Source organism: Chenopodium quinoa, unplaced genomic scaffold (assembly GCF_001683475.1).
Source record: "Chenopodium quinoa cultivar QQ74 unplaced genomic scaffold, ASM168347v1, whole genome shotgun sequence".
Classification (NCBI taxonomy): Eukaryota; Viridiplantae; Streptophyta; class Magnoliopsida; order Caryophyllales; family Amaranthaceae; genus Chenopodium; species Chenopodium quinoa.
Window position 1 is genome coordinate 2,690,367 of NW_018744633.1, and position 20,336 is coordinate 2,710,702.

Consider the following 20,336-nt stretch of genomic DNA (forward strand, 5'->3'; position numbering starts at 1 on the left):
CCTAGCTCTCAGCCAGAATGAAGCTTATACTACATAGGTCATATTCAACTAATTATAATTTCTTGAGTTCAACTAAAGATTATACACATTTCGTACCTCTAGGTCAGTAAATTAATAATGTCAAATCCAAGTTCAAAATTGAAAGAGGGTAAAAAGGAATTACAATTACAAAGCGAATAATGTCTAAGTGGTAATAATACCTCATATATGAGGTATTAAAAATAATTAAGGTTTGATCTGACTTGAATTTTTTAATCACCTCTAAATAAGCGTGGTAGTAATTAAGTACTCCGTATAGTATATATAGTCGCCCTTGGTTTATAAATTTGAATTGATGTGAGGCAGTTGAGTATGAATATAGTAGTAATTTATATTTACTTGGTGTGGAAAGCTATGCTAATAAAATCACTACGGAAGTTAGAATATTATTGCTAGTAATTGACCAAAAAAAAGGTAATTTGTGGACTGCTGTTGCCTTGTAAAATGCTAGGGTTGATGGTTGGTGGACTTGAAATTCAAGTTCACTTATTGGTACACTTATGGTGTGCAACATCTTTGGAGCTAGTGGCTAATTGAGGAATATTATTTCCAATCAATTTTACTAAATTTTGTCACTTTGGTGTAAATTCTAGGGCTATTGTATATTTATAGGTCCTATCTAATTAATTAATAGACCCTTGATTAATGTTTTGTAATTGATGTATAGGTTTATCTACCTAGCTAATTGTCTTTGACTTGTGGTGTGTTTTTGTTATGATCGGATCTTTTGGTCCATTAAGCTTCACGTTACAAGATTTTCTAAGCTTAGAACGTCATTTAAGTATACTGAGTTTTGATCTGTTCTCAGTATTCACAGTGTAATATATAATTCGAATATGTGATCCTAAGACTACCATACATAAAAACTGTAAAACCGAGATACTTAACAATTGTGAGTACCGCGGTAAAACTTTATTCCAAACTATCAAATAATTAGAACTCCTATTCATTTGATCAGTGTATCAGTAGAATTATTGGATTGGATGTGAGCTTAAACAATGCATGATGATTGGACATATTGAGCATGATAGGCAGTACATATAACTATGCAATGTAATGAGAATGTCACAAAAACAACAAATTACAAACAGTGTATGATATTAATCTTAGCAGAATCTATTCTCATTTGCTAGCTGAATTTTCCAGAAACATGACTACAAAAGATCAGATTGGTGGGGGATATTAAGGTAATAAAAAAGAGAAATTATATAAAGTCACTTCAAAAACATGCTTAGGAATAACAAAGGGGACTACTTTGAATTAACACGCTTAACTTCTCTTTTAGAATGGCTTTAAAGACTTGAACATCACTATGAATTCAAAGGACTTTTTAGTTTCCTTTGTGTTTTTGTATTGGGTGACCCCTACTATCCTCCTTTCATACTACTTCACACCTAGCTTTTTGAGGACAATTATGTATATGTATTTTTGGCTCTCTTTTTCGAATTATAGGCGGTACCACTATGGTACCATCGGAAATTTATTCACATCATTTTCATCCACCGAGTTTTTAATTCGATATGATCTAAAGTATATTAATCTTATTACATCGTTATGCAAGTGGACTAAGGCCCAAGCGAATTTTGTTCAACTTATTTTGATTAATTTCATGTGAAAAAATATCATATAAGTTCAGATTTTATAAGTTTAGATCAATTATTTTTTGGCTAAATTTAGACAAAATTACTAGTCACATTGAACATATTTTAACTACACATTGGTATTTGAAATAGCAAAGTTTTAACTACTCAATTTTAACTAATTACAAAAGGGGTATTATATTCCAATCATTAACTTTTTTCTATTCATCACTTCATTTTCTTTAACTTCAATTAATTGGTAAATAAGTAATGACATACCAATCAGAATTTAAAGTATAACTCGTGAAATTTTAATAAAACCACTTTGTATAAATAATATATTCATAACAACATTAACTTCGTTGTAAACTACTCTACACTAATTAAGAATCAGTTTGTCTCAACCTATTATAAGTTAATGCTTAGTTAACTCAAATAAATGAGGTTTAGAGAAATTTAAACAAAATAAGATGAACCAAACAAAAAACCTAATTTAACTCAAATAAGATTAAGTTAAAAATTAAACTTGTTGTAAAGGGTTTGCACAAGTTGAGGGGGATAAAAAGAAAACCACAAATGCCCAAATGAATCCCCCACAAAAGGGGGACCCACCAATGGATGGAGGGGAAGAACTAAATTCTAGAGAGAGAAAGTGAAGTTTGTACAAGTAGTGAGTGAAAGAGATATAGAGAGAGAATTTCTTTTTATTTATTTTTTAAATTTTTAAATAGATAGATAAATATAGAGAGAGGGTGTCATGTGACTTTTTGAACCCAGCTAACTTACAAATGCTACCCAACAAATACCCTTTCTCTCTCTAACCAAAACCAAATTAAATTAAAAAAAACCCCTCTTTCTCTCTCTAAAAAAACACACAATACACTTTGTCACTTTTTCTATTTTACCATAAATTCTGATTATTGGAGTTTCACTTTCTAGTATTACCAAGTACCAACAATAATACTTTCACCCCCTTCACTTTTTTTTTTATAAAAAAACATTAATTTCTAAAAATAAAAGTTGTTGATAGAATTTAGAAGCAAATATAATGAGATATTGTAAGAGAGAGAAAGTTCAGAAATCAGAAGAAGAAGAGTAAAATTCTACTACTATCAAAAAGATTAAAAAAAAAAAGTCGTTATTACCCTTTGTTTCTGTTTATTTTCACACTGATCTTCTTCTGCTCTCTACTGTCTTACTGCTTTAAAAACTGCCACATTTTTTCTCTCTGTCTCTTCTGCAGTTTTTGTAGAAGAAGAAGAACATCCAAGATTATTACAACAAATAACAACCTCCATTTTTTTTATTAAATTATATTCACAACAAATTTACCCCATTTTTTTGATTCTGTTAATTATAATAAGATAAGGAGAAAGTACTGAAGATAGATTAGCGGTGGTGGCTACTACAAGGAGATTAGCGTCGGATTCAGGAGCGTTTGCGGATTGGGTGGCGTCATCAGCAAGCAACGCAGCAGCTGATAAGAGTAACGATCTTTCTTTAGGATTCAATGCTGGCCCTGCAGCAGCATCCGCGTCTGCGGCTGCTGCTGCTGGCACTTTATGGCCTGCTTCGTCTAGGTACGGAATCTCTCCCGAGATGGGGATGTTTGTTGTCGCCCCCGCTACATCGTTCCATCAGCACGAGTCCAGCTTGATGCTGGATCATCACCACCACCACCACCACCATCATGGGGGTGGTGGTGGTGGTGGGATGAATGGTGGGAATAACGCCGCTACCGCTCTTGGAGTTGGGGTGGGAGTCGGCGTTATACCCCTCTTCAACGCCGGCCCGTGTCTTAACGTGGCCGGCGCTGGAGAGACGGGTGGTAGTAGTAATAATAATAATAATAATAATAATACATTGGATGGAAATGATTCTTTCATGAGTCGTAATCATAGAGCGGGTGCAATCCAACTCTGGCAAACTCAACAACAAATGGGAGGAGGAGGAGGAGGAAGCCCGAATTACCCGAGGAAGAGTATTAATTTCGACCCGACTGGCCCGAATTTACTCCATTCATCTTCTTCTGCAATGGGCTGCGGTGGCGGAAGTGGGGCCCTCACTTGTCAGGATTGCGGAAACCAAGCTAAGAAAGACTGCAGCCATCGGAGGTGTAGGACTTGTTGTAGGAGTAGGGGTTTTGATTGCTCTACTCATGTCAAGAGCACGTGGGTCCCCGCTGCTAGACGAAGAGAACGGCAAATGATGGGAGTCCCTGGAGCAGCAGGGACCCACGGAACTGGCGGTGGAAGTGTGGGAGGCGGAGGAGGTGGGGCATCTTCTGGCTCCACCTCCGGCGCGAAAAAACCACGCCTTATTTCCTCTCAAAATACAGCTACAACCTCCCACACTTCCACCTCCAACACCCCGCCTCGTAGCTTTGAGACTAGCTCCAGCCACCAAGGTAACTAATTACATTTGTACGACTACATACATACCTATTTCAATTATATACACGATTGTTAAAGATATGAGATATCGGAAAATATATATGTAATACGATGAAACAACAAAGTGTTGATTGTTTTGTTTGTTTGATGTGGTGAGGTAGATGCGAGCTTCAAGGACTCATTGCCGGGGCAAGTGAAGGCGCCAGCAGTGTTCAAATGCGTAAGGGTGACCGCAGTCGATGACGGGGAAGATGAGTTTGCATACCAAGCAGTGGTGAAAATTGGTGGACATGTTTTTAAGGGCTTTCTATATGATCAAGGGTTTGAACCAAGAGATGGATTTCCTAATCTATCCGAGTTACATTTGGGTGGTGGTGCTGCTGCTAGTAGTAGTGCTGGTAGAAATGGCGGAGCATCTTCGTCGTCGCCGCTTCTCGATCCTTCTGATGTCTATGGTGCTTCGGGTGGTGGTGGTTTGCTTGGAGGTTCAAGCTATGGTAACACTATAAATTGAGAAAAAAAAAAAAAAATTAAATAAAACCCAACCCTTAAAAAAAATAGGAACAAAAAAAATTATATATATACTCTTTAGTATTTGATGAAATTTTCTTTTGAATCTTTTGTAATGTTGTTGAAATTACAAAAGATTCAAAATTTTTAATCAATGTTGTGATTAATTACTACTACTATATTTCTTAGTAGTGAGTAATTAATCCGGCCTTCTTGTATCCCAATAATTAGCTTGTTTTTTATATTTTTATTTATTGGTCTGATTATTCTGATTAATGAATAGGGTTTTCAATTGGGGAATTACTTATTAATTCTTATATTTTATTATCTCTTCAATTTTGAATGAGCTTTTCTAATCCGCAAGAAAATAGTCTTGGTTTGGCGTCTTTTCAATTTCTTCTTCGTGTGTACATTGAAGTTTAGAAACTTGGCATGCAAGGAAACTGTTTGATATATATTCATATTAAATTAATTGTTTATTGCTTCTGTAACTTCTGCCATTGGAATATTAGATAGCAAGGTATGAATGATTTTCTTTGCAGGCAGACCAAAATAAAATACTGCACATTTCACAGGAGACAGTATAGTATATGGTATGAAAACATTACTTACCTTTTATTGTGTGTTACATTTTGTCTTGCTTATGATAACACTATTTTGACTCCTGTGCAATTACATTATTTTCTGATGGATAGAAATTATTATTCTTCATATTATGCTGTTATTTTTTTTTTTTTTTTTTTTGTTATATTTTGTGAACCTTATATTAAAATTTTTCATATGGTGTATTTTATGACACAGATAAAAACATCATAATATATTTGTGATTAATTCTGTAAGTGTTTCAATGTTGTTTTTATGTACTGAGACTACTACTGCTCTACCAAACTTTTTCCTTAACTTCCTATTTGTTCAGTTTGGTTAGTTTAGTTCCAGATGAACTAGATATGTGAATGTACCTCTTTCACCATTATTAGTTTGGCCTGCTGTGGACTTTAAAGATTTGGGGTAGTAGTTGCAAAGTCTCCATCATTTATTGCCATAGGAGAAAATTGTTTTTAAGGGAGCATTCCACTACGAGAAATGGTAACCCCCCTTCTTGCAGATGAGCAAAATCGTTCAATCTTAAGGAGTTTTTTTTTTTTTTTTTTTTTACCCTATACTAATTTGTAACCCCCCAAATCGATCTAGTCAATAATCGTTCATTGTGCATAACGTTCTATAGATCGAGTGAGTCCTTGTCAAGAACACCCTTACTTAATTATTATGTTAACATTTCTTTTTCAAATAGTATGGACAATATAGCTACTGCATGCATTCATCAATGCCTTGATGTACTTGTTTCTTTACCCTTTTTTGATTACTTGAGAAAATTACTGCTTTCTTTTTCTACCACATTTTCGAGTTTTTAATCTCCTAATCCTCTACCTCTAATGATTATATATCTTTGCTGGTTTGCATAAATTTGTTACTGTTGTGAAAACTGTGCATATATAGTCTGTTCATAAATCATAACATTGTGTCTAATTTGGATGCATCTAGCTTATTTACATGTGCTTCTCATAATATAAGATTAATGAGATCAGATCAGCCTAAGATAAGTGTTGTGTTAATCTCATTCGCCTTGCTTGGGATTTCGAGTTTTTGTTAATAATCTTAATTAGTATGGTGCCCACTTGATGTGATTCTATGTTTAATATATATACATACTTCCACATGTTATTGTTTAATCCTTAGTTTGTTCTTTAATAATAAGAGTTGTGATTATGCATGCATTAAGCTGTCTCTTGTTTGGGTATTATATGTTTTTTATGCCCACAAATGCTGACTTAATAATACGGGGATTATCATATGGGTTTGTCTTCAATGATTTGTTTTGTTCTTACCCTTATTTGGTACTCCTCTTGGGATGTCTGCATTTTCGTAACTAACTTCTGGACTTTATTCTCTCTAGCCTTTACCTATCTTGGAGTGATTCAATTCAATGTGTTAGATGAATCTGAGTTTCTGTTTTGTGAATGTACATACATCTTTCATCCCATAGCCTAACCACTTCTTTGACTTCCTAGAACTTGAAAGGCCATATGTAGCGCGACTAGTGGTCTTGAAGTGTGGTAGTTTTCCCCTTTCTATGAAATCTAACTAGCTAAAACCCTCTAAATAAACAAAATTTTATGGAAAGCTTGTTAAGAATCAACTGTATAACAAAATGTTATTGATATTCTAAGGTTTCTAATTCTTTTTTCTAATGGAGAGCTAGAATTTAAGCCGAAGAATGTGAAGGTAATTTTTCTAAATGTTTATGACTTATTGTGCCATCTCTTTCTGTTTTAGATTTAAAGCATTCTCTAACTAGTCTAAATTCATTTATATCAGTTTAATTTGCATCTTTTTTCTTGCAACAGCTGCAGTAAAGAGGTAATGTATGTCATTACTTCCTTTTTTGTATGAACTTGATGAATCGTGTTAATGTGGCTTGATATATATACGTTTCACAACGTTATAATATGATTCTGAATTGATCAAAATTGAAAGTATGTGCTGATAATTCAACAAAGACTAGTTTTAATCAGTGAAATCCTGTTGCCCTTTTTTGATTGACTGTTTGTTCAGCCTTGAGCTCTTGTTATCAGCTAACTAACTTATCTGGTCTTGATATCTTAGGGAAGCTGAGAATGCTGTAAAAACTAGGTTCTGCTCGTTAGCGTTAATCATCCGACATCTCATGTTGTTACGGTTTTTTCCTTTAAACTCTAGTGATAGATGATTAGTCCGTTAGTCGTCGATGTTTGAAGATCGGTTATATCTAGCTGAAGGCATGAACATATACATGTGCATTGCTTAAACATGTTATTTTGTGTTAAGATTGATTTATCATGTTTAATTTGGTTTATTGTCTTTGGTGTATGTCTTCTCTTTAGTTTGGATTAGGGAACATGTCATGCTCCTTGATCAGTTGATCATCCAATTATGTGTTTTGTTGCGAGACTAATAAATGACATTTAGTCAATATAAACAAAATGTTATATAGTTTAAATTCATGTCATGTCCATTATTAAGTAAGCGACAAAAATAACATTCACAATTATTTCTAAACGGAGGGATTATACAAATGTGATGCATGATTTTTAGTTGAAGCTCTTATTTTTATAGTTAAATGTCGCAAAATTTCTAGGTTTTGTTTGTATGATAAAGCTATTGTCCTTGTTTGCCCTGAAAGAGAGTAGCAGTAGTACACTACATCAAACACACTTTCCAGGACTTGTTTCTTTTACTTGTACCTGTTTTTATTCTTTGCTGCATTTCTAAGGTTTGTGTCTGACCAGAAAGACAAATATTTGACAATAATTATAAGCTTAGGTAGAATTAAGGTTGCGTATATGTGAACCTCTTAAGTCGATTTCTTCCATAGTTTCACGGTCGAGGTCCATATAATGTAATGAAATCATGCATGCTGCCTCTAATCTCAGCAAAATCTCTATGTTTTAATTTTTGCATGTTTCATAAGTTTATGCTTTGATGGATCCGTACAAAAGTGGGGTCATTTTGTATGTAAATCAAGATTCCAATTAAATAAGGAATTTCTTCCAATCATCTATGACTTTTGTGTGAACTTTAGGGTTAAAAATCAAATCTCAAAGAATCTTATTAAGCATATAATTTAGATTGTACCTTAGTATTATTAACAATACTTTGAAGGTTAAGATGTTGATTCTTGTTTAGAGGAAAAAAACGGAAAGTAGGCAGAAAGGGGGGCCGAAAGGAAAAGTGGTGCTAGCTTGTAGTGGGAAAATGATTGGTCCTTGTATATATTCTTGCCACTCCCATTTTTGAAGCTGGAATCACTCACTTTTATATTCATTCATTTGCCACACTACTATTAGGGTTTTGTTTCAATTTACTAGGTTCCGCTGAGTATCAGTTTTTTTTTTAACGTTTTACCAGTTAGGAATAAGATTGTGTATATCTGAACATTATTCGAATCCTTTTGTAGTTTATAGGGTGGTGATCATCCTTGCAAATAAAGAATCTCCAAAAAAAAATTACAAGTTTATGTATTTTTTTTGTTTATATAATTCCTTGGATACACTTTCATTTCATTAGAAATAGAATAAGTGAATTTTCTAGAATCATTTTTAGGGAATACCTTGAAATTATCATTATTGCTGTAAAAGTGGCAGTATGTCCTGATAATATTGCTGATTTTAATTTTGTTGGTCACCAATTGTGGAAATTGGTTGACTTATGCTATCAAGTCTTAACTTATGTATTTGTGTATACTTAAAATAATAAAAGATTCCTAGGAATGTAATTTTCTATGTTTTGTATTTTTAGGTAATGGGATCAGAGACAAATATTAATCATATCCAACTGTTGACCTTTATCTTGACCTTGAACTAATGACCTTGTAATATTCAAATCTCATGTTCTTTAAACTATAGTTTATGACTTACTCGTATAAATCAATGTCATTTAAAATCAAAAGACCAGTTCAGCTATTTCTCAAGATAATCACTTTCGATTAGCGAAGCCATTTAGAGATCGGTAGTTTCGTGTAAAGTTTATGTTATACCGTGTCACAACTCACAACCTCGTATTATTTACAACTTTATCGATCCTAGCTATAGCCTATAGAAGATCTACTAAGCTCATTTAACTTCAAACCGAAAATGCAAATTAAATTTACTATAATTAATCAGCTAACCCTAATTAAAAGTATTAACAATAACATATAATTAATAATATTTTGAAAAATGGTTATAAAAGTAGGTTTATATGATTAGGATTACGTAGGTGGTAAGCATGTGAAGCCGAAAGATAAGTCAAGTTGGTAAGCGGCTTATACTCCAAGTAGTAAATTAAAGCTTCTTATTTTATACACTCTATTGTTACCCATTTTGGGAACACCATGTGCTTTGGTACGAGAATTATTCTTCCTTTGCATTATTTTTTTTATAATCAATAATTATGTTAATTATCAAGGGTTTGAAATTAACCTCAACTTAGTGATGTTATTAGTGTATGAAATGGTGTAATTGACTAATGTTGTGTTGTCGTTTTCTGATTGATTATGAATTTGATGATGATCAAGAAGATCTAGTTAAGCCCATTTTGTAACAAACAAGTAGTAATGCTAGAGATTAAGGAGATAAACGCTCGTTTTTCTTAAATCTTTCGAGGACATTCAAATAATAAATTTAGTCATGTCAAATTTAGTATAGTGATATAAGGTATAACCAAACTCTATAGATGTTATAAAAAAAAATTATATTCGCTGTTATTTTAACTTTTTTTACGGATGAATCATTTGACTCTCTTTACCTTGACATTCCCCCTTCATCTACCAATATATCTCTCTTCTTTCCCTTTTTTTCTAATTGCTAATTTCTTTTCTATGCATTAGATAAATAATTCTGAAAGAAATCTTCTTCATTCCCGTTTTTTTTTATCTCCCTCTTTATTCCACCTTTTTCCCTAATTGATTCCTCCATGTCCCCTTTTTAATATAATTAATTTTTCTAATACAGACATCTTTATATTTTGTCAATGACATTCGGCGGTTCAAAGACTATATATTATGTTGTTAATAGTAAAAGATTATAGCGTACACGGCATAATAGCATAAAAAAAGCTAATGTAAAAGGGAATAACATATGAAATTCAAACTTTATAAAAAAGTTGATAAAGCATATGAAATTGCTTGTCCCTTTGAAACCCAAGAGGCTACATAAATATAAACATTCTAGAGTCTAAAAGAAGGTGTTTTGTTTTACATTCCTAAAATAGAAAGTTGCTTAATTATTAGCCTAACTCTAAGTGCTAGAGAATGTGGTTAAATATATAAGGAAATAGAAACTTAGCATCTTCCTAATGTGTGTTTGCTTGCTTTTGTGTTAATTACTATTACTATTGTTGGTGAAAAGGGATGACTTTGAGGAATAGTTTTCTACCTTTCTCTTAGTAGTGGAGATGAATGATGATTATACGAAGGATAAAAATCAATAATAGTGGAGAACTTGAAATAAATATCATTCTTAAAAAGAATGTTGTTTTCGCTTTTTATTAAGTGGACATGGATACACGTACTTACATTTAGTGTACCTCAATAGTTTCTTCTTTAATGAGGTAGCTCAGTCGATACTTGATAGTTATCTCATCTTTCACATTAAAAGAGAATTGGGGTATTATTATGTATCGGTGAAAATTTGAGAGTACATTAATAAAATTTAATAATTAATCATTTCATTCATTCATTCAAAAAAAAAATAAAAAATTTAAGAATATGCATAATTGTAATTCCATATATTTTTTTAAATGACACGTTTTGATTTTTTGCTGGATTCATCTAATTTACTTTGGCTAATGTAAAATTATATTAAGCTCGCTGCTAAAAGATGTTAAGATCATTCACTCCTTGTTCATTACCAGAATTTTAGTAGTGAGATAACATGCCACTAATATCATGCCATCAAACATGTTTACAGAGTTTCTTTAGATTGTCTTGTTAGAAAACTGGCACTGTTTAGTTTGCATATACAAGTATATAGTAACTAGACCTAGGAAGCCAACAGACAAAAACCTGTCATGAGCTTTTAACAGTAAAGAAAATTTAACAAACAACTAACAACTTTAGACTGTCTTACTACAAATTCAGCGATACCTCCATTTTATGCCATTCCTCTGATTCAGTTTTCACAGTGTATTTGATCCCTAAAGGCCAAAACACATATAGCCAAGGATTACATAAAGACAATTTCACAGTAGTTGCTAGAGGGCCAAATAAAACATTAGGGTCGAATCATATTAAATGATCGATGCTCAAACAAGAGTGAGAATTTGGATTTTTTTGTAGATACAATGCTCCCAAATAACTTCCGCTCGAAACCCTAAGAGAGGTCTAAGCTCTATATGGAACTTTGGTGACTTAAAATGTTTCTTGTTATGAGACGCTTGCTCCACTGAGCTCCACCTGAGCCACAGCTGAATTGATGGCATCGAGCACGTCCATCTTCCCCTTACTTAAAGCTTCGTCTATTGGTGTGCGCTCATGGCTAAATATTCAAACCATGGATTAAACTCATTACGCAGTTTCACTGGACTTTAAAGAAATTTTAACTGAGTTTTCATTTGCACCTAAAGTATGGTATGCTTCCCAACTTTCTAGCACAAGGATACAATGTTTACAATGTAATGCTTGAACATTTCAAATCGGACCAATAAAGAGAATTAGAAGATAGTCGTACCTGTTAAGGATCGCGACATTTGCTCCAGCCAAAATTAAAGTTTTAACCACCTAGATCAGAGCAGTTAATCAGCAGTGAATGTTTCATGAATATGACACGTAATACAGTGTATGAACTCCGTAATTAATTAGTACCTCAATGCGGTCATTCAGACAAGCCCAATGAAGAGGTGTGTTCTTTTCTTCATTCAAAGAATTTAGATCCTGTTTTACATGGAAGAATGACTAAGATAAATAGATGTTTCTGGAACAATACATATAAATATAAATAAGCTGAGATTTGCACAAGAACCGTAACACCCTGACCACCTCCTGGTCTCCCGGACCATTAATAGATACAAAAAGGCTGCTTCCAGGTTTAACAACAAGCACCACAGACTAAGATGTCCTTCCAACAAATTATACTCTCACTTGTGTGTGCCCAGGGAAATTTCCTAAAAGGTCACCTCCATCCCAAAACAACTCTCAGCAAAACAAGCTTGAATATGGAATATCTTAGCAAATAGGTTCTTGCATAGAAAGATACAGCTTACAGGACCATTATCTATAACAACAAATTGCTTCAAGTGCCTAGCCCTATTACGACTAATGGAATGAGTGGTGCCATGTATAAAACCATGATGATGTGCACAAACAGCCAAACTAAGTGAGTTATCCAGACCAAAGTGCCCAAAGTGAATGGCAACAGATTATGACTATGAAAATCATCAAACATGGTTCGGTGCATGATTTTTTGGTCCTTTTAAGTGTTAATACTAAGATTTATAAGCCTATGAGAGACAACTTCATCAGTCTACAGTGGGTGCTAAAATCTACCAGAATTCATCACTAAACTATGATAGAATACGCATGATTGATTATTCAATAAACCATGATTGAGTATGAATTGAAGATCTCTTTTTCACCATTTAACTACGATGGATCATCACTTTGTCTACGCACCATCATTAGTATCTTGATATGTAGCACTCACAGTGCTAAGTGAGAAGTTGGGAGCAAGGCCAGTTCTCTTCACTAATAAAATAATATTCAATACAAATATTTTAATTTAGTAAAAATAAGTTCAGTTCAAAGTTCGGTAAAACTTATTTAAGTTCAGTAAAAATAATTTGAGTTCAGCAAAATTAATTTCATCAACAAAAATGATTTTAGTTCGAAAAAAAATAAGGTGAAATGAACAGGGCGTCAGGGCCTAATCAGGAAGACGAAGTAGCAACATTTTATATATTCTCTAATAGAACACACCACAAAATTGACTAGTATTTAGGTGTTATTAAAATTCTATTGAATGATCAAGCACACTCACTAATCACTACTAGGAATAATGTAAATTATGGAAGGATTAAATCTACTTACCACACCTTTACTTATAAGGTATTCGACAATGCCATGGTGACCATTGGCCGCTGCCATATGAAGAGCTGCATTGAATAATAATAAAGACGATGAAACGAAAGACTGACATGCGAAGATAAAAGTGATGCAGACATTAATCTTAGTACGACAAGAGCTTTGGCAGAACATAGAGTCTAGTAGTCCACTGCCAATCACTTAATTGACAATACTAAGTCACTAATCACAATCATGCTTTTTCTCAAGCTTGAAGCTGGCCACACACATGTTTATTTGCCAAATGCATATGGTAAAACAATGAGGCAAAATTGCAATGTCAGGGTGGATTGGTGGAATAATCATAGAGGATATGTAAAAAAGCACAAGGATATATTAGCAGGTACACTAAGGGTACAAAGGGCTTTAAATCAACAAATAAGATAATTTTACTGCCATGTAAGCAAAAATTAACAATTTTGAAAGCAATGGGATGGTAAGTTCATGATTTGGTCCTCACAAACAATCAATGTAGTCTGGGCATGAGGCCCAATTCGATAACATTATTTACAGAGTAACGTACATGTCTTTGCCTGTAAATGGCAGAACTGACACATTTAGTCACATGAAAACCAAAAAAACGGAAAACACAAACGGCCAATAACTTTCACCTTCAGTTATAGCCCTCCCTTATCTTTCAAACTAGATATGGAATAATATTGTAGAAGGACTAGAGAAGCTAAAAGACTACAAGGTCCTCATCAACCTATCACAAATAAATGGCAGTTTTCTGGTACCATATTCACACTATGGACAGCAGCCACAGAATATACAACTTTGTTGTGTAACTACATGGTTAATAGAAATGCAAGATCAAACGAGAATAGGCAACAGAGCAACCAAGCAGTACTATGTGAAACCCAAATCAGCTCTTTGCTAAGTAACTCTGTAAGTTGTAGGAGGACAATATCCAACATTGGCTTGTTGCAACAAAGCAGCAATACAGAAATGAATTGGATTGCAAAAACTCCAGTCTAGACACGAATAAATTGATGCATGATATCATGCCAAATCACAATGATTCAATAATGCAAGTATAAAAAGCAGGAAAACTGAGATAAAGGCAATCAAACCTGTTCGGCCTTGAGAATCCTTGGCATTAAGAGAGACTCCAGCAGATTCTAACTCTTTCAGGTCATCAAGATCATCATATCTAGCCGCCTAGGAAATGGAAATAAAGATTGTCACGTAATGCAACCCATCAATTTCCGTAGTGGGAATAAGAAAATACCATCCATTTAATGAAATTCTTTGATACGACATCGCGGATTTAGGCCAACAATGTGCACAAAAAAGGGATTAAAATCCAAGTGCCACCTCCCCTACCCTAAAAATGTGCCCACGCTAGTAATAGATTAAGTGGGTACATGAATCAAAATAGTGAACGCCCACCCAAACCCCAAAGAACCATGGCACCACGTCTAGAACGAGTGAACCCGAACACAGGTGCACGAGTGCCTAGTGGATTAACTAAACAAATTATGTTCCCCCATTAGTTCCATGAACCAGAAACTGCTATACATGTTCCAGACTTCTTGCTAGCACTAAGCCATACTAACACCTATACTCTCCCTATGTCATTTATACAACTAATTAGAAGTACCATGTCAAAATTTTGTGCAATTAGATGCCTAATTCAACTACTTGTATGTATTTTAATATCACTTAATTTATTCAATTTTGATAGTGTTACTAATTATGGGTAACCAAAAACAAATAAATTAGGCAACATACTAATCCATCTATAAGCTCTCCTGATAATAAACTCATCAAACATAAGCATGAAGACACCAATTACTTTAATCAACACAAATATTAATATTTCACTCATATAACCTAAAAAACAAAAATTAATTAGCAAGATTCTTCATTTATACAAGTATACAGTAAAATTATAAAGGGTACAATAAAATTCCAAATTGGGTATCAAATTCATATGTTTTCAACATGAATCAAATAATCATAGTATGATGATGAATAGCATTGAAAACAGGGGATGATTAATTGCTTAATTAAAGGAATTTAAGCAAATAATTAAGAAATAATATAAGATAGTTTACAGTCTAAGTAAATAATTACCTCAAGTAAGGCTTCAATTTGCTCCACCATCTCCGGTGAAATCTCAGTCGCCGGAGTTTCGTCGACGCCCATCTTTTTTAAAGAAGAAGAGGAGATAAAAAGAAGAGGTTTTGGGTGAGTTCTAAGTTTGTTCTTTTTTACACTGGACTTTGCCTAAACTTTTTGTGCACATTTGCCTCAATCAAACAATGGGCCTTGTATAATCCAGCTCTTAGCCCAACACAATTTTAGCCAAGACAAAACAACTACCAAATACTTCTACGGTTCTACCAACGGAGTATTGGCTCAATTATCAATTGATTGTAGGTGCAGTGGTGATTGAGACTAAATGTGGTAGGGAGGACCTGTGTTCCTTACCGGATTAGCCAAAAGGGTAAATCGGGTGAAACACCTAAAAAAAAAAAAAGCTCACTTGGTAAGAGTCATAAGAAACTTATCTTGAATAAGAGATCTAAGGTTCGTATCCTAAGAGAGTATTTGGAGGTAGGGATGTTTGGTTTATTAAGAACGTGAGGGTTTAGTTTTGTCATGTTTCTGGATGATTTTTTTTTTATAATTAAATATATTATTGGTCAAAGTTTTGCATAGGCATAATGTATAAGAGAGGGTTTATTAGTGTAAACTTTTACATCGTATATTCTTGTGTGGTATGAAAAGAATATGGATGTGTTTTTTTTTTTTTTTTTTATTGATGTGTGTCTTTGAATTGGGTCCAAACTACCTATTTATGGATTGAATTGGATTTGAGGGAACCTTGTTAGGTTTCTCAATGAATTGGACCTAATATTTTAAACCAGTTTCTACTTTGAATTTCATAGAACTCGAGCCAAAATTCAAATTGAAGAAATTCTTTCAACCCCTACTTGTGGCTTGTTTTATTGATCATTGAGTAATTAAAATGGCTAATGGTTACTTCTCACCTACTATCATACTTCTCACCTAATATTAAAAGTGTAACCAATTTTTAGATGCTTAAAATGTTTACACTTGTTAATATTTATTATCGTTAGACGATTACAACAAGATCTCACATTTTAATGTTCACACTCTTACAATCTTATTCCAGATATTGTTACAAGAAACAATGATCAAAGTTACAATTGAAAAGGATTATAGTAAATATATTAAAGACAAGTGGACAACCATTCTACATTACCTCCATAGGAAGCAGATTGGAGCCCTAAGGCATCGAAGGCACATTCCAAGCTGAATTTTGCACCACATCCACAAAAAAATCCAAATGACCCCCAATTATTTTGGAACAATAATCAATTAATCATTAAATAATTCATTTTCAAAGGTGAAAAAAAATTAAAACCCAGAAAATTGACTGGTATAAATTAATATCAACCGCTACATTTCCAATTTTTATCCACTCAAAAAAAAAAAAAGAAAAAAAAAAGGGGGACTTTTTCCTCTTCTCCCTTCTTCTCCAATTTCTCTGTACTTTTTTCCTTCTTTTTACTTGCAGGAATCTGGAAAAAGTATAAGAATTATACCCTCTTAGATTCTATCTCCTTCCCTTTATTTACCCCCCTTTTCTCTCTCCTCTTCTATTTTTATCCTCCATTTTTTTAAAACTATGACTTCACTCACCGCCTTTGTTGACGAAACCTTTACTACCGATCTCAACAACCAGCTTGTCATTCTAGATCAGGTAAACAAAGTTAAGCTCTTTGTTTGATTTTAATTTCTGGGTCATTGATTAATTAGGTATTTTTGTCAAAAATTGATATCAATTTGTGGATTTGAGATTGTTTGTTTGATTTTAGCTTCTGGGTAATTGATAAGTTAGGGTTTTCTTTCTGTAACTGATCCCAATTTGGGAAAGTGAGGTTGTTTATTGATTTTGGCTTCTGGGCGATCGATTTGATTAGGGTTCTAGCTTAAATTGATTCCAATTCGGAGATTTTAGGTTATTTGATTGGTTTTAGCATCTGGGTTATTGATTAATTAGGGTATTTTTTTAATCCGAGCTGATCTAGATTTGGGGATTAGGGATTATTTGATCAAATTTATTGATCATTTTCCTGGGTTATTGTGTGGAACAGAAGAAAATGGAGGAGGAGGAAGAGAGAGAAGGAAGTGAAGGGGGTGAGGTTTCTGCTGTGGCTGTGGTGGTTAATGATGGTGTCTGCGCCATTTGTTTGGATGACATTGAGCTTCAAGAAACTGCCCTTGTTAAAGGTTGCGAGCATGTTTACTGGTTTGTCTCCTTTCTTATTTTTTTTTCCACGTTTTTTCATTCACATTTTGTTTTCTCTGCATTTGATTGAATTTTGTGTGTTTATATTGATCTTTTGGATATTTGGTTTTATATGAATATGATTGATTTGCAATGTGTTGTTATGTTGATCTTCTATATGAAACTTGTGCATTTTGGCAGAATTTGTGCCATTGTATTTGTACAAGTATATATTGATTTTGAGACGACAACTGCCCACAGAAGAGCGTAATATATGGCCAGTATATGTGATTATCTCATCAGGTGTAACTGATTGGATTTATTCAGATGGTTGTGATCGTATATACCAATATTAAGAATTACAAATCCTTATAACTTTCACGAATCATGCTCTGTTTTTTGTACAATATATGAATGGACAATGAAGTACAGCTCTCGCCATTGAATTGTTAGGAAGTTGAAATATTGATTTTGTATTAAGTAGAAGGGGTAGAATTGATCTTGTATTTACGAGTTTGTTTAATTAATAATGTCAACATACCGTGTTGTTGTGTAATTGTGATGAAATTATAAACTGTTGGTGAACATCTGGTATTTGTTACGACTAGGTATTTGTTACGAAAATCTATTCTTTGACTGCTGTAAAAGGAAGATATTGTTACTTGTGCACTTGGCTATTGGAGCATGGAATCTTTTTCTTTGTTAAGTATACACTTGAACTATTATGGAAGGAAAGCTTGTTATATTTGTAGGCTTCACCTGGGAGATGTGGGATAAAATGGGGCATGCTCATTTGTTGTTTAATACTTTAATAATAAGTAGTAATTATTTTAGTGCTTAGTATGATTATGAGCATTCGGAGTACTTAAGGGGATCCAGGCCATCCCGTAGTTGTTCTCATTCTTTTCTGATTCTATTATGTTAGTGTATGAGTAGTATGTCTTTGTCATAAAGGTTGTTAAGCACAGCCAAAAGATGTTCTGACACATTTTTATGCCACCTGAAACTAGGGCTTTTAGTAGAAGCTAAAGGGAAAATTTTCTTTTGGCCAGTATGCACATTATATTAAAAGGTCCATTATATTTATTAACATTAAACTACATGGAAAACTTCTTCTGGAATCGTTCAAACTGGTGTTGGATTCCATTGTCCTTTGAAGCAAACTGTCATCTTATTTTATTGTGATCATGAAAATTTTAAATTATCCTGTGATTTAACTTTATTTACCTAAGTAACTCAGGAAGTTTATTGATGTTTTTTTGGGTGATTTTCTGCATTTTCAGTGTCAACTGTATTCTGCAATGGGCAACATATCATGAGAATCCAAAATGTCCGAAGTGCAAAAATCCATTTGAATCCCTCAGTGTTCATCGTGCGCTTGATGGAAGGTATTGAACTCTTAACACATTAGTAATTTCCTTCCGACCTCTGCCCCGTCCCCTTTTAGAAGGTACAGAATATATAAGAATTTAAATATTGCAGGGAAGGTACTCACTTTGTAGTTTTTCCTGTATCTTATGTTAGCTATCTTATGATTTTTTTTCCCCTCTCACATTGGTAGGCAGAGATAAGGCATAAGGGTGTTGGTTTCACTTGTTATACACTGCTATGCTGTTGAGATAGGATCAGAGTTACACGCTTTTTTCCTGGATGCATGATGCATCATGCATGTGCAGTTTGCTTATGTTCTGCTGCTCTTCATCTTGCAGCTTGCATGACTACATGCTTGAAGAAAGCGTGTGCTTGCTTGTGAGAGCCTCATGGTTTAAACCTTTAGTTGTGGATCATCGAGATGACTTTTATGACGAGCTGGATGATATTTTCTATTATCAATACCAATATCAATATGAATATGAAGATCTCAATGATGAGGATCTTGAGGATGCTTATTTTCATAGCTCACCAAGTCTTCGCATTGGCAACCGGAGGTGGGGAGATAATGGTTACATAAGGGCAGGTCGCCAGGAGGCAAGACCCGTCCCTAGATCAAATTCTCAGAACTCAGGCGCTAGTTCGTCCCGTCAGCGCAAACAGAAAGAGGTGGATAAGGATTTAGATGCCAGCTCTTCTGATACATCCAAGAAGAAAGAGGCTGGAAAAGATCTGATGGGGCGACGTGCCAAGAGGGCACTGAAGCGCGAAGCTGCTGACAAGGCAGCTGCGGCAAAACATCAACAGCATTTGGCTAGGTTAGGTAGGAGTAGCTGATAAGGGGGTGTTGTGAAAAGTACCTTGCAAGCCAGCGGCTTTCTGTGTCAACTCACCACCAGCATCCCTTGTACTGTACCTTCCGTCTCTTAATTTCCGCTATGTAAAATAATGACACCATAGCTGACTGGTCTCTTTAATCATATACTCTGCAAGTAGTACCTTAGTTATCATCCCATTATTTCTGGGCTGGAACTTCTTAAAGAAAGATATTGCAATAACCTTTAAACTTGGTTCTTGTGAATTCTTTGGATTTGTTCTTGTAAATAATTCTTTCAGCTGACACATTTAAGAAGTGCATTTAGTGTATATCTTGGATTCTTCCATTGTCCTCTTCTTTCTCCTCTTACCCTTTTACTTGTCTGCGAATTTTCTCAGGGGAATTATGTGTTTGAATAGTATTCCATTTGAATAGATATGATTTACATGCATACGTAGTCACGTACATACAGCTGCTACGACAATGCTTGTGATATGACTAGTCTCTCCGTGCTCCATTTTTGACTATCTGTGGGTGAGATTCCGTTCACACGGGACATTTTCAACCTGTGTTAATGACTGGAGTTTGGTGCTGGTTGTTGCCCCATCATATTCCAGCATAATTTGATAGTCAAATGTCTGTGCATGGCAGTAGATATGTAACTAATCGAAATGATTTATGTGAATGAAGATCATTAGTTCCTAAAGCATAACTTTTATCACATTTTTTT

The 20,336-nt window shown here is 34.1% G+C and overlaps 3 protein-coding genes across 3 annotated transcripts; 2 read left to right on the forward strand and 1 right to left on the reverse strand.

The window, feature by feature from the left end:
* Positions 1 to 2,178: 2,178 nt before the first annotated feature.
* LOC110700968 (protein LATERAL ROOT PRIMORDIUM 1-like) lies at positions 2,179 to 4,585 on the forward strand. Its single transcript, XM_021878532.1, has 2 exons — positions 2,179 to 4,026; positions 4,174 to 4,585. The coding sequence occupies exons 1-2, from the start codon at positions 3,219 to 3,221 to the stop codon at positions 4,524 to 4,526; spliced, it is 1,161 nt and encodes a 386-aa protein (XP_021734224.1). The 5' UTR covers positions 2,179 to 3,218; the 3' UTR covers positions 4,527 to 4,585.
* A 6,508-nt stretch (positions 4,586 to 11,093) lies between these two features.
* On the reverse strand, positions 11,094 to 15,387 carry LOC110700970 (ankyrin repeat-containing protein P16F5.05c-like). The gene is made up of 6 exons (XM_021878535.1): positions 15,234 to 15,387; positions 14,228 to 14,315; positions 13,122 to 13,186; positions 11,901 to 11,969; positions 11,767 to 11,816; positions 11,094 to 11,574 (listed from the first exon to the last, which is right to left on the reverse strand). The coding sequence occupies exons 1-6, from the start codon at positions 15,303 to 15,305 to the stop codon at positions 11,463 to 11,465; spliced, it is 456 nt and encodes a 151-aa protein (XP_021734227.1). The 5' UTR covers positions 15,306 to 15,387; the 3' UTR covers positions 11,094 to 11,462.
* Positions 15,388 to 16,485: 1,098 nt separating this feature from the next.
* LOC110700969 lies at positions 16,486 to 19,946 on the forward strand. The gene is made up of 4 exons (XM_021878533.1): positions 16,486 to 16,890; positions 17,285 to 17,439; positions 18,702 to 18,806; positions 19,128 to 19,946. The coding sequence occupies exons 1-4, from the start codon at positions 16,816 to 16,818 to the stop codon at positions 19,624 to 19,626; spliced, it is 834 nt and encodes a 277-aa protein (XP_021734225.1). The 5' UTR covers positions 16,486 to 16,815; the 3' UTR covers positions 19,627 to 19,946.
* Positions 19,947 to 20,336: the final 390 nt, after the last annotated feature.

Excerpts from the sequence above, each read along its gene's own strand:
- LOC110700968 (XM_021878532.1), top strand. The coding sequence starts at position 3,219 with ATGGGGATGTTTGTTGTCGCCCCCGCTACATCGTTCCATCAGCACGAG. Across the intron at positions 4,027-4,173 it reads GACTAGCTCCAGCCACCAAG|ATGCGAGCTTCAAGGACTCA; the intron begins GTAACTAATTAC and ends GTGGTGAGGTAG.
- LOC110700970 (XM_021878535.1), bottom strand. The coding sequence starts at position 15,305 with ATGGGCGTCGACGAAACTCCGGCGACTGAGATTTCACCGGAGATGGTG. Across the intron at positions 11,817-11,900 it reads GTCTGAATGACCGCATTGAG|GTGGTTAAAACTTTAATTTT; the intron begins GTACTAATTAAT and ends GCTCTGATCTAG. Across the intron at positions 11,575-11,766 it reads AATGTCGCGATCCTTAACAG|CCATGAGCGCACACCAATAG; the intron begins GTACGACTATCT and ends TTGAATATTTAG.
- LOC110700969 (XM_021878533.1), top strand. The coding sequence starts at position 16,816 with ATGACTTCACTCACCGCCTTTGTTGACGAAACCTTTACTACCGATCTC. Across the intron at positions 17,440-18,701 it reads GGTTGCGAGCATGTTTACTG|TGTCAACTGTATTCTGCAAT; the intron begins GTTTGTCTCCTT and ends CTGCATTTTCAG. Across the intron at positions 18,807-19,127 it reads CATCGTGCGCTTGATGGAAG|CTTGCATGACTACATGCTTG; the intron begins GTATTGAACTCT and ends TTCATCTTGCAG.